The 14,534-nt window shown below is 40.1% G+C and overlaps 1 protein-coding gene across 1 annotated transcript; it reads left to right on the forward strand.

The window, feature by feature from the left end:
* The first annotated feature begins 582 nt into the window (after positions 1–582).
* LOC110979511 (uncharacterized) lies at positions 583–13,572 on the forward strand. Its single transcript, XM_022235355.2, has 12 exons — positions 583–859; positions 3,787–3,922; positions 4,897–5,080; positions 5,714–5,828; positions 6,070–6,271; positions 6,736–6,898; positions 7,241–7,369; positions 8,648–8,784; positions 9,250–9,341; positions 9,801–9,952; positions 10,408–10,525; positions 12,138–13,572. Exons 1-12 carry the CDS (start codon positions 788–790, stop codon positions 12,321–12,323), a joined length of 1,686 nt encoding a protein of 561 aa, XP_022091047.2. The 5' UTR covers positions 583–787; the 3' UTR covers positions 12,324–13,572.
* The last annotated feature ends 962 nt before the right edge of the window (positions 13,573–14,534 follow it).

The following is a 14,534-nucleotide window of genomic DNA, read 5'->3' on the forward strand; positions in this document are numbered from 1 at the left end:
CCCCTTGATTCGTAGAATAGTCAGAATCATCGGGTCTGGTATCCAGACAGTATACAGAGTGGATTAGGCCGTCGTTGCGTACTGCCGTGCTGTCTTGTCTATTCAGTTCGAACACCGAAGCTGTTGATTAGCTACCGCGGAAAGTCGGGGGAAAAAATGAAAAACTAAAGTACTTCCGAACAAACAAGCCAAATGGTTCAGACGTGGCCTTGGACAGACAAGTCATTACATGTACTTTAAGGGCACAAGGGATAAGTTGATAGAGCTAGTTTCAAACTGTAGTGGGTTGGGTCGAGTAGTTTTCTGACTTGTGTTGGTTACAAGCCATACCGGTAATGTCCAGTCCAAGTCAAGTCACATGCACGTCAAGCACTGATAGTTTAACAAGTCAAGTCACAAGTCACAAAACTAGCGACTCGAGTCCGACTCGAGACCGAGTCAAGTGACTCGAGTCTACAACTCTACGAAATGGTCAAAGTAGAACACAACAATTAATGGTGTACAACTAAAAGATTATTTTGAAGGACCCACCACTTGATATGGTGGCGCTACAACCTCTAAACGGTACGTCAGGGGGCAAATGCTCCAATATAGCGCGCAGGCCGGCGTGCTCTTCACGGTTTACCGTATGTTCTCACGGCATCTCGCAGCAGACCCGCAACTGCCCCATGCAGTTGGATCATCCGAGCGTCAACTATAAAATGACAAACGTCGTAGAAACCGAGGCTTTGACCTTGATTTGGATCGGTTGACAGGGGTATGCAGTGAGTGTTGTTAGGGTGACTCGATGTCACTGTCAGATGATACCATGGCAGGAAGACGCGAAGGAGACACGAGCACGCTTGTTGATCAGGAAAAGGTGGGACTTCTTACTTTAACCTACCGAAACTCCTCTTCCATGAAGTTCTTGCCGCGATTAAGTTAATTTCGTCTCAAATCAAATCCTACGTCAATTTGAGTTGTCAGGAACTATAGACCTGGAATTGGGTGTCGGCACAAGTGGGAAAAACACGTAAAACATTTGTTCAAAATTTAAGAATTGTGCCTTTAAACCTTAAGTCAATTTTTCGAACATGGTCTATGTTACTTTTTGATAAATAAGTCATAGCCACGTCTGAATGACTTAATTGGCAATGACCGACAATAATACGCAAGCCTATGGGACATTGCTGCAACTGTCAGCCGGCGGCTTCCGCAGAAACATATTTCCACCTATAGTCAAGTTATGTGCATATTCTTTTTCCCATAGGTGTTGTATCATTGCGCGTCTCTGTCTTGAGATCATTTTCGCATTAGATGGATAGTAAAGGAGTTGTTGATGATTGAGTTATTGCTATTCCGATTTCCTGACTCAAAATCACGGATTTAAGTTCCACTTTTAGGTTTCATTTCTCAAAACCTTTACAAATTCCCACATCACCCTCCCATAAAGAAATCACAGTGTTTAATCTTTCTGAGCTGTCCATGGAAATGCTATTCAAGCCTTGTTTGCCCTTTAGCTATTGTTGACAATTTCCAAGTCCATGGTAGGCTCTGTTTAGCACCCATAAGATTAATGACTGTGTTGATGTATTAAGCACCATTGCGTAAATCACCGTGCCGTTTTTTTTTGGGGGGGGGTGTGACTGCTGAACTGCCTTTTTGCTATAGCACCACTTCAGCTTAACTACTTGAACATTGATCATTGCTGATAAGCTGCATGGATATTACAAGCGTAAACAAGTTGGATCCAGAATTAAGTCATGTGAAATTCAGAAATAACTTCGTAAGTCATGCGACATTCACGTGACTTCGGGAGGGGTATGGCTTTAGAATGCTGGTTTTAGATTTGCAATTGAAAATTCTTACCTTGAAGAGTATTTCCACTTACAAAATTGACAGTTTTCTGTTATTAAATGTTCTTATTTTATTTCTAAGCTTTTGAGAATACAGTAACAGATTACCGGTATCTGTGAACAAACTCAAATGAACAAGTTGGTTGGTACGAAGCAGAATCTAGGTCAAAAAAAGATTGGAAGATGTTTTTGCTAAACGGAGTGCCTTTTTCAAAATCGAAATTTTTATTTTGTGATGTGTTTTGGTAATCGTAAGAGGCATTTTGGAGAAAAATGGGGTGAAAGATGTGTGTAAGCTACATTTTAGAACGTAAAATAGGGGAAAAAATCAAAATTTTGAATTGTTCTCCATTTTTCCACACATGCTGAATATCTTGGAAATTAAACGTGTTTGAAAAAAGAACACCACTTTATGTTTAAGCGATTGCAAATTGTCCGTAAGTTTCATCAAGTTCAGTTTTGGCACTGCCAAATGGTGGTTGGCCATGATTTATGTGTGCATATATGAACGTACATGTATATGTACATTAACGCACGTAAACATGCACTACTACTAATACTACTACGGATAAAATGATTCTCTTGCAAAATATTCAATTGGCAACAACTCAAAAATACCTATGTTTGATCAGGTCTTAATATACAAGGCTCTTTATTTCGTTTGTTTTGATAAACTAGAAAAAATGGTTTTAAAATGGAAATGGCCAAGGACATGTTTCTTTCAAGTCTGGTTGTATTTTTGTTTTCAAAAATAAAATCACTTTTTGAAAATTTGTTTCAAATTTTCTGCAAGTGGGCTCATATAATACGGCAGTGTTATATTTGAGTCCATCACAAGTCCCTGAAAGTCGCTGTAGATCCACCACAATTAAGTCATTCAGTCAGTCTTAAGCCAATGCAATTCGGATTGTTGTTTAATTTGGATGAAATGAGATTTGGGGTAAAAATGCATGCGTCGAATGACATTTTTACGTTACGAAAGTGTTCGAATTTCCCCAAATAAATTCATAGTCAACAATTTTATTCCAATCTTTAAAATGTTTGGACTTTAAAAATCGTACCAATCTTGAGAAAATGTTGGATTCGTAAAATCTGATTCGAATTTGAAAACATGTTCACTCTGTAAAAATTTATTCCAATCTAGAAAATGTGTTCTGTCCATAAAAATTCGTCCGCTTTTTAAAACTTCATTCGAATTAAAAAAAAACATGTAGGCCTATTGCATCTTTAAATTTTGTTTGTTTTTTAAAAGATACCTTCCAAAGTTCAAATATACTATATTTTTAAAATTCTTAGAAAAACGTTCGATTTTGAAAAAGGGCATTCCGTTTTGCAAAAACGTAATATTATCCAATCTTTTTGACCCCGATTCTGCTTCGTAGTTGGTTCCAAGCTAGCAAAAAGCCAATTCTCTGCTGTGTGACTAAACTTCTTAGCAGCAAAAAATAATGCATTTAATGTGACGTGTGTATAGCAAGCTGGAGAAACTGGAGTTTGAGTCTAGTCTCAACTTGTTGCCCATCTTGTGAAGCTTTGGTTACGTCCTCATAAACCGTGTAAATACAAATCAGCTTCCATTGCGTAAATGAAAATTAATGATGAGTGACAAAATAACTCCAAAAGTTTGAGGGCTTATAGGGTGCCATAAAACACAAACACCAACATTCACCTGTGCGTTAGAAAAAAATCAGTTTCTCTCTGTGAATGGTCTCTTTTGGGATAGCTTCAAACGAGGTTGTTCATAGCTCACTGCATTTTGACCCAAGATGCCAGACGTCACGTAGTATGAAGGTCTTGGGCAGCTTGTACCTTGGATGGAGTAGAATCTATTGAACATTTTTTGAACTGTAAGAAGTACAAAGTTAGCGTATTAGCCAATGACCTAATGTGACCCTAACCGGATAAAATGTGGACGAAAATCATTGACACTTTCCTTTTGTATAACTTGAAGATCCCGGATAAGACTGGCCAAGAGGGAACATTTAAGACCGGAATTGGCATTGCTCTAACGTGCATAGGATGCATGGTGGGAACAGGAAATATCTGGAGATTTCCTCGAATCTTAGCCAACAACGGAGGCCAGCAAGGTATAAACTCCCCAAGAGGACATCTATGTTTATAAATCTAGAACAAAACTGTGAAACTTAATGTAACACAAGACAGATTTGTGAGCCAATTGATGTAGTACAAAAGGACTCTTTGGAATGCAAGGAATCAATCCTGCATTATACCAAAAAACAGAGTTGTTGAGTCTCTGAACTTATCTAAAAATGACATTTTCATTCTTCTAGAATTTGAAACGTTGTAAGCCCATAAGAATGATTCTGCTGGTTTTATTGTTGGGTCCTGTCTATGACTCAGTTAAAAAATTTAGATTTGTATATTTTAGGCCACCTTAGTCGTAAGCGACTTGGAGCAGGTGCGGCCAAGTATTAAACAAGTACATGTAGTTTATGGGCACCATACAAGTCTTCGCTTTCCTGTGGCTGCATCTCTTTCTTTCGTTTTGCGACATAAAAAATGCGTTTTGATGAGTGGCGTATCCAGCGCCTGTAGGGGCAAGTCCCCCCCCACATGTTCCCCCTTTTTTTCCGAAACAGTAGTACCACTTTTTTGGGGAGGGCAAATTTCTTTTACGGATGAAAAAAAAAAAACATTTTCTCCCCAGGCACCAGGCCTATGCCCTGTATACGCCATTTGTATTCGACTTCTTGTTTCTAACAAAATATTTTGGTGGGATAGAGATGATTAAAGGATGTTAAAATACAACGAAAATTCTTTAGGCAAAATGTGTTGACAGGAAAGTCACGAAAATCCGTATGTCACAACAACAACAACAACCAATTGGCTTGTTCTCTGAGCTAGATTCCTTTTCCGCTTTGTGCTCGTTGTTCCATCTCAATCACAACAACAACCAACCAATTGGCTTATTCTCTGAGCTAGATTCCTTCTCCGCTTTGTGCTCGTTGTCCATCTCAATCACAACAACAACCAACCAATTGGCTTGTTCTCTGAGCTAGATTCCTTCTCCGCTTTGCGCTCGTTGTTCCATCTCAATCAGGCTGTCTACAGTTTTTGATGGTATGGGTCCTCTTCCTCTTCATTTGGTCCATTCCCATGCTGGTCATCGAGTATGCCATGGGCCGCTACACCAAACGCTCCACCATCGTCTCTTTTCAGCGCATGATCGGCGACAACAACATGTGGGGCGGGGCCTGGATTGCCATGGTTACCCTGGGCATATCGTAAGTCCACAACTCCGATGTACCTTTGTCCGTTCTTTTTATTGCTGGCTAGTTATAAAATTATGCATGTCGCAAGGGGTGGCGTATCTACGGGGGCACGTCCCACCCCCCCCCTCAGACGTCCATGCCCCGTTTTGAAATGCGCACGGCTTATGTCCAGACGCAGTTCAGTTCATTGGCTCTTGGTGACCCCTGATAAAATGTGTTCCGCCCTGGTTGCATGCCTTTACCCGGTTCATAAGTGACTTCGTCACAAAGACGGACGCAGGCTCCCATTGGACGATCGCTGAAGTTGCGCGTAAACGACGATCAATGCATGTATACTCTATGTGCAGTGCGTGTGCAGTGGGCGTGGTTAAACTGAAGTGACGTCACACTTACGAACTGGATAGATGTGTTTTTCAGCTGTTACGCATCTGCTCTTAAAACGTGCGTAGAAATCATATTGGCTGGGAGCTCACAGGTCGTAATTAATGACACTGGTTAATAGGTTAAAAAGTAAAACACAGAGATCAATCTAACTTTATCTACACATGCATGTTGTAGTCAGCTGTTTTTAAAGTCCCAATTTTAATACTTACTTTAATCTGACTTTCCGCTTTGGCTACGATTTCGTTTTTTTTTTACTGACAGGGCATATTACTCTGTGATCATCGGCTGGTGTCTGTACTATCTATTCTATTTTATGGTCAACGTACTCCCAACAACGTCCGAGGAAAGTTTCAGCATCTTTGATGATTTTGTCGAGGTAAATGTAGGCCCTACTAGCCTTGTAAAACAAATACAAACAGATACCCAACTGTAAGACTAAGAAGCATTAACTGTCCACAAGTCTACAGTTTTCTTGAAATGTTGTCGTTGGTTTGTGGTTATATTTGCTTTTTGTTGGTCAAAGTGATCCAACATCTTGGGACGAGAATTCGAGGTAACAATTGCCACAGCTCATTTTGAAAAACTTCATCAGGCTTGTGTAATATACACGTGTGCAGGATTCTTGGATGCCCGTACTGTGCCACTTTGTCACCATCCTCCTTGGGGCTGTCTCGGTGGCCTGGGGTGTCAAGAGCATCGAGTTGGCCAACTGCATCGTGGTTCCTCTCTTCCTTCTTCTCCTGCTCTTCACCTTCATCTGGAGCATGACATTGGAGTATGCTGGCCGTGGCCTGAAATTTATGTTCTCACCAGATTGGGGTGCGTCGTGTTCAGATCGCTGAGTACATATTGCGTTTGAAAAAAGTTGATCCAGTGTGTACATACGAAAAATTGCCCGAAAATGTTTTGCCAGAGAGCATACTTGAACGAGAATGAATGACAAAATTACGAAACGTTCCGGCGAAAAAAAAACATTCCGAGGGTACGAAAAAAACTCTTCAAAGGTTTAGTAAAAGGTTCTGCGTGTAAATTTAAATCTATAATAACCCTTTGGATAGGACTTAGAAAAATCAAGGAAATTCCTGGAAACGCATCGCAGCTTGTGGAAGACTTTTGCAAACGCAAGTCTAGAATAAAGTTAAGAGAAGGTATTCTCAGAAAACATGTTTCGGAAGATGTCTGGGAAGATTGGGAGATTTACAGAAGTCAGTGGTGAAACCATTTGATATAAATTTGATATGAACTTCAATGTTTGTCCATCAATTTTCATCCAACCCATGCAGAACAGTTCCGAGAGCCCCGGATGTGGGTTGACGCCATTACCCAGAATGCATTTGACACAGGGGCCGGCTCAGGGCTGTTTGTCTCGTACGCTGCTTTCATGACAGCGAAAAACGGCATTGTCCGCTCTGCCAGCCTAGTGCCTCTGTGCAACAATGTTATCAGGTACACCTTTTCTTTACTTGTATTTGAAAGGTGCTTCATTAGTCACACATCCTTATTTCCTTGGTCATTGAGACATGCCTCTTGTATGCGGCAATTCATTTATCTGGACCGCGATTTAATTAAGTCTTTTCTAAAAGTCAAAGTGAGACGTTATTCACCAACTTTTTTCAACTCTAAACTTCATTGAAACAAAGTCAATGTCACTGCGTTATTGTTTTTGTTAGAAAAGATATAACAAAAGCAGTATTTTGAGGTCATTATGAGTCCAAATTGCCGGGTTTGGGGCATAAAATCATGAAGCAGCTTTAAGTTCAGTTTTTACCCTTTTTCTATTCTCTTTAGCCTCGTCTGCGGAATGTTGACATTCGCCACAGTCTTTGCAACGGAAGTGAAAAATGGATCGTCGACAGAACAAATTGTCGAACTTTTGAAAGAAAATGGACCCGGAAATACAGGACTAACCTTTGTATGGTAAAAAAAATCCCTCCTCTTTTTCCCAAAACAGTTTTGTAGAAGGAAAGAGGTGTTGCAAATGCATATTATATCATGTTTTGGTTGTCGTGAATGATTGAAACAAAATGTGCTTTTATTATCAAATTGTTACGGAATTCTAGAAGTACCATCCAACTTGTTCAGATCCCGCAGTACAATTTCTTGGAATGACGACATCGTAGAGGTAAGAAGTCGACATCCTGAGATAATTTTTCACGGGATGCTGACATTCCGAGAAATATTATCACCGACTGACAACATCCTAAAACGTGGATGATGAAGTCCCCGGATAAATTATGACAGAATCACGACATCCTAGAAGTTGGGTGACGACATCGAGAGGTAGTTTATCATGAATGACGACATCATAAAAGTGGAATAAGGACATTATTTGTGAATGAGTGCATTGACAAACCACCTTGGAAACGCACGGGTGACCTGAGGTGCTTTTGTCTTTTAAAGAATTGTATTGCTATTGCCATACATGATATTATTGATAAAACGTAATGAAGTCTCACCGCTTGTTACAAGTAGTAAAGTAGATATCACACTTGCTGGATGTCTCAGGATGACGACATACTGAGTTAATGATTATCTCAGGATGTCGTCATACAACTTTCACGATGTCGTCATCCCGAGATAAATTATCTTAAGATGTCGACATCTTGCCTTTATTATGTCTTCATCCCGAGAAAAAATATGTCAGGATGGCACTTTCAGAGCTCCGTAAATTGTTATTATTGACAAATATTTTAGGGAAGGGATAAAGTAGTGTGTGCTGCAAAAGGAATAACTCATTTTTTAAGGATCATCGTAGTTACTAAATTTCTGCTTTTGTAATGACGATTCCCGGATTCTCTAAAAATATGAGGGTTTTTACACCTTCTATATAAATGTTAAGAGGCAATAACCTTTTTTAAATACAACATGATAAACATTATATGTTGCTTCCTTAATATCTGAGCTTATTTTATTGCCATTGGCCTGAAAATAAGTGTTTTTCTTTTTTGTACTGTCAAAAAACAATTCGTGGCAGCATTTTTGGGATATAGAAAGACACAGCACATTCAAGGAGTGTGTGTTTAGTAACTTTGTACTTGCCAGAACTTGAAAATCAACACAGAATCGTTGGTAATAAATTGCTCTTTTTTTCCTTATTTCATTCCGAGATCACTAGAAGTGCAAAATGCTTTATGAATTTATCCTTTTTCAACTGAGGTTTTTTTGCTGGTAATTTTTCTCACCTCCCTTGCTCAGGATGCCTATCCTGTACAACCAGATCAATGGAGGCCGAGTTTTGATGGTCTTTTTCTTCTTTGCACTCTTACTGGCCGGTTTCAGCTCCCTCGTGGCCCAGCTGGAGCTGTTCGTCCACAACGTCAAAGATTTTGGAGGTATGTATACACAATGTATACACATTGGCATAAATTATAACAAATTCCATAGAGGGCTAAGATTTTGTTTTCAATTCCCAAGAAAATTTCAGTGTACAGTACAAGTATCACAATAAGAGATACGAAACGAGTGTTGAATTGGACTCTGTGCCAGAAATATACGTGAATACTGGCTAAATTATCAAAACTTGAGATTTTGTTCGTTTAATTATTTGGGTTTGGCATCGTTGTTACACTGTGACGCTTCGACTGAAAAATATTGCGAATGGCATGTGGCATTTTTTCCAAAGTGGAGAAACCGAATGGTTACTGTGAATGGCTGTTTGATGAATCAAACATTCTGTTGGGCATCCGGTGACATTTCTGTTTCATATCATTGTTCCAACTCCATCAACCTCGTGAACCAACACTATTCACGAGATTGATGGAGTAATGTCCCAATAATTCGTTTTTTACTTTCCTCAGTCTCGAGAAAGAAAGCTTCAGGGTTCGTGGTCCTGTTGGTGTTTCTTCTCGGCCTTGGCTCTGCTCTCAGTCTTGACTTCCTTGCTAACCAGGTAATGGTCACGTGTTAACAGGTGGCGCGTCCAGGGGGAGGCGAGAGACATGTTTTGTCGTTCTGTTCTGTCCTTTTTTCTTTTTATTAACGGAAAGCGCTAATTCCTCCGAAATGGTAACATCACCCATGCAGGGGGTAATGACGAATTAACTCCGACCGGCTTTTTTTAAGAGAAAAGCATCACCTTAATTGCTCCCTCCCCAGACCCAAAACCAGGATATACCAATGACGTTAACTTGAATTAAAACTTAGGTGTCAGGAGTCATTGATAATATAAAACTGATGAAATTAACTCATACGTAAAATTTCAATTACACAAGAATGCATTTAACCATTATGTTTGACCCGAATGCCCCCACAAAAGCCTGTGACACAGGTTCTGTGTAGGTTCTGTTCAAGAAGGTTCTATGACTGTTTATAGGCATTTCCCTACTTTTTCCGTCGTTTGTGCGACCAGGATTTCGTCTGGGGTTTTGCTCTGCTCCTGTCTGGGATGGCCTTGCAGTATCTGGTCATCCGCTTCGGCGCCAGGCGTTTCCGCCAAGAGCTGACCAATAATTTCAGTGAGAGTGACTGGCCACTGCCCCTTATCTGGGAATGGATCGTAAAGTGAGGTTTTTCTTTTGTTTCATTGAAGAAATAATGATCATTATTATTTGGCTTATGTAGGTTCTGGCTTTGAGTATTTTGTAGTCAAACAAGTATTGATCATAGCTTGAATCCAGCGAGTTCTTTCGTACTGAGGACACAGACATAAAGGGAGACAATACATTACATTGTGAAGCCAAAACAAATTGAAGTGCTTTTAGTCTTTCTCTCAAAAACAAGGAACAACTTTATCCGCCAGCTTGAAAGTAAAAAGGGAAAGGGTTGAATCGCTGGACGATAAAATTATTTAGAAATAAAATGCTTCATTGAGATTTCATCGGTGGCATTGACTTGTTCCTTGGAACACTATACCACCCAAGTATGGCTGTCACGACAGGCGTTCACTCATTGGTCTTTAAAATCTGTGGTGATCGTGTTGCTCTTCAAAAATTTGGGAATTTTTTGTCCTCTTCCAGGTTTATTGCACCTTTGGAGGCTGTAGCACTGATCGTTTGGTGGATCGTCACAACAATACAAGAGTCTGAACCTTGGTATAGTTTCGCCACAGAGAGTTTTATGATAACAATCGTACAGGTGAGCGTTTTTTTTCCAATAGACGATCTAAACTTAAGATTTCTTGGCATATACATTCTCAGTCGCCATGGTCACGTTATCCCATATATCTTTTCATGCATCCACTCAGGATATTCCAAAAACTAATATGTAGATACAACCAAAAGTAAATATCACATATGGACCCATGTTTAAAGTACATGTGCAGTGGAATGTATGTACACTTTCCAAGATATACACTTTTCCTTTCAAAATGATCTATGGAGAAGAAGAGATGAGTATATATAGAAGTACAGCCAACAAAAACAGATGGTCTCCATTTTAAGATTCCCGAGCATGAAGCATTCTTAAAAACTGTCTCTAGTCTTTATTTTACAAAGCGTGATAAAGTTCTAATCATGGGCGTAAATCCCAGGGGGATGGGGGTATATATTTCCCGTCACTTTTTGAGGCGGGGGCTTTTGAATCATCCCCCTTTTATAGCGAATTGTAAAGAGTTTTTAGACTTCCAATGATTAAAATGCATTCAATACCACTCAAAACAGGAAAAACGATTTAAACAAGCCATGCATTTGCCATTTGTAATACTGTAACGAAACATTTGATGAGACTGTGTACCAGTCTGGTACTGGTACCCGGCTTGGTGGTTCCGCACTGCATAGGTCTTTACGCGCTGCCACGGCTAGCATAAAGGCAGCGTCGCAAAGCGCGCTCGTTCTCTTGCCCTCGCTCGCAGGAAGTTGATGAGAGTGAGACACACGCAATTACGGATCGGTATACGTCATGCAGCGCGGCTGAGTGCAACCTTCGGCAGGGGTTTGGGCGGCCAAGCCTACCAAGCGGGCGTGTTCATTACCGGAGAGAGTGGCCTTGGCGGTGAGTGAGCCAACTACCCAGGAGCTTAGAACAAAGACCAGTGGCCAATCTTGGGCACATTTATCTGATTTCTTATAAGTTCACACCTACCTAGGAGTCGCCTGTAAAGGCAGAGAAGAGAATAAACCAGGAGGAAGATGCAACATTAAGCCTATCTAGTGAGCATTGGTGTGAGTGTTGTCTGCCCTGCTGCGGTGCCTGGGGGTATATTTCTCCTAAACGGAGTTGTGTCCCCCGTTTTCTTATAATCACTCGTCGGTAGTGCCTAATCCCGAGCGTATGCCTGGCGGTTGTGAGAGTCAGCCATACGCCAGAATACATATTATTCCAGATGTACATTAATAACATGAACATCTACCTCAATGTTACATTGAGTCGTATGGTGTCAACCCCCTCCCGCCCGCTTTTCAAATTTTCATGGTCGGGCAAGTCATCCCCCACCTTTCCCCATCCCCCAGCCCCACCCCTACCCCAATTTTCGACACAAATTTACGCCACTGGTTCTAATAAGCCCCAACTGTTATTGATTTTATAAGTAAAAATTACTCAATCAGAATTCTTCCATTTCAGGAGACTAACGATCTTCCCTCTGAAAAAAAAAATATCCAGCCGCGACGTGCGAGGGTTATCTTCCACACTGTGAATCTTACTGTGGTTTGGAACTACATACATATTTGTACACTGTTGCACGTAGTGTCCGTGCTTTTGAAATTTCCTGCCAGTAATTGAGCTTTTTATTTGTCTTTTCATTTTACAGTGGATAGGCTTTTTTGCTCTCATCCTGGTACTGAACTTGCTGTACGTGAAGTTCATCAGACGCTATTTTCCCATACCTAAAGATGACTTAGGATTACTCCTGCCCTCAGCTGATAATGAAGTTAAGGGCATCGATGGAACGTACAAGACTTTCCACGAAGAGACCACCCTCAGTGACGAAGGGTAGTGCTAGGTCAGTATAAACCTGGTGAAGGCGCTGTGGATTTGGTCACTGAGCGCCGCGAGTGGATGATAGGTGGCAGCTGCTGCAACTGAACACTGGGGTCAGTTTCAGGAAGCAATACCATTCATGTAATCACTTTCTATTAGTGCCATAAGCTATTTTAAGAAATTTTCGAATGTCGAATTTCATTTTTGATTGTGACCCATTTCACTGGTCGGGATCAAAAATGATCGGAGCTTTTGAGACTCTGTGATTCTTTTTCGATCGATATTGTCGTCGGTAAGCAGCTGAGTTTCTATTAATAAGTGTAATTAATCCCACGTGGATGCCTGTGGGTGTAACCTGTCCAAGTTAATATTTTTCCGAATGCAGTATTAAATAAAGTCGTAAATGACAAATGGGCGTGAAATCTTTGTTTTTCTGTGTTCATTTTATTTCCAGATAATCTGTTTGGTAGCATACATGAGATAAGTTCGAGTTAATTAACTGTGCAATTATGTCATAGAAGTTAACTTGTCACAATTAAGGACGTGTATTATAACCTGCATTGTATTACAATTTATTGTGAATTATCAGAAGCGTAAGCAGGGAAATATCGAAAGATTTCCCAAACTTAAAATGCAGTTCATTTCCACAATAAATTGAGACAGGAGTAAATTGTCGTATGAATAAACTATGATCTTATTTTAGCATTTATATTACTTGTCCATTACATCATGTCGATTGGTAAATTTATTATGAATGTCGTTAGATTCGTGTTTTCTGTGTTGTCTTTGAACTGAGCAGTGCATAAGAACGTGATATTTTTTATATATATTTTCTCATTGCACGCATGAGAAGGCATGATGGGTGTGAAGTTACTTTCTATTTTAAAAGGAAGGGCTTTACTCAAATGACTGTTCCCATTCCAGTTAAAAGTTTTTCGGAAACAAACGGGGGAGAGTTACGAAGCAGAATTAGAGTCAAAAAGATCAGAACACGTTTTCCGAGAAATCTAATGCTTTTTAACAATCGATTTTTTTCAATGTAATGTTTTTTATAACAGAACGTACTTTGAATTTTTGAATTCATTTTCCAAAACCGAATGAAATCTTTCGTACCTAATATATCTTTTGGGGATGAAATTTTACAGACCTAACATGTTTTTAATATTCGAATGAAATTTTTTTGACCCAACATGTTTTTAAGATTCGAATAAAATTTTTCTGACCTGACATGTTTTTAAGATACGAATAAATTTTTTTGGACCTAATATGTTTTTGAGATGCGAGTCATTTTTTTCAGACCTAACATGTTTTGAAGATTCGAATGAAATTTTTCAGACCTAACATGTTTTCGAAATCCGAATGAAATTTGACAGACCTAACGTTTTCCAGATTCGAATGCATTTTCTCCGACAATAAACAGCCGAAGGTTTCGAGTTCCGCTCCCGCATTTCATCCGAATTCAGAAAGCATCCGAATTTCGAAAGCATCTGCCTTTAAAAAGCATCCGAATATTGAGAAAGCATCCGATCTTTTTGACGGTGATCGGCCCGGTGGTACCCGAAGTTCCGAATCTTTTTCGACGGTTCGGCTGTGTTCGGTATGCACATGCGCAGTCAAACTATAGAATTATTCCCGCACCCGCATTTCTTCCGAATTCAGAAAGCATTCGAATTTCGAAAGCATCTGACTTTAAACAGCATCCGAATTTTGAAAGCATCCGCCTTTAAAAAGTATCTGAATATTGAGAAAGCATTCGATCTTTTTGACAGTGTTCGGCCCGATGGTGCCCGAAGTTCCGAATCTTTTTCGACGATTCGGCTGTGTTCGGTATGCACATGCGCAGTCAAACTATAGACTTATTCCCGCTCCCTTAAACAATCGGGCAGTCAGTGCTATAAACCCCAAATTTCGAATTAAGTCAAGCGATTACATACGTACATACATTGAAGAAACGGATGTTTTGCTGGTGTGGACGCCCATTAGCGCGAGCCACAGCACGCCCGGCCCCGGGCGGGCACGCATGTTCGAACGTTCATGCCCCTCGCTTAGTTTAAGCGTTTTAGCTTAGTTTTAGCTAAAACTTAGCTTAGCTTAGTCTTAGTTTTAGCTTTTTACAAAAGTAATCGATCAACATCAAGCTCAGGAAAAGTTGTTTGCCCCTTATCTCCATGCCGATTAGTATTTCAACACTCAAGGCCCCTTTTGATAACTTGCACACGATAAAAAT

The sequence above is a fragment of the Acanthaster planci genome, linkage group LG02 (assembly GCF_054643075.1).
Source record: "Acanthaster planci isolate LZ-2023a linkage group LG02, COTS_SCS, whole genome shotgun sequence".
Classification (NCBI taxonomy): domain Eukaryota; kingdom Metazoa; phylum Echinodermata; class Asteroidea; order Valvatida; family Acanthasteridae; genus Acanthaster; species Acanthaster planci.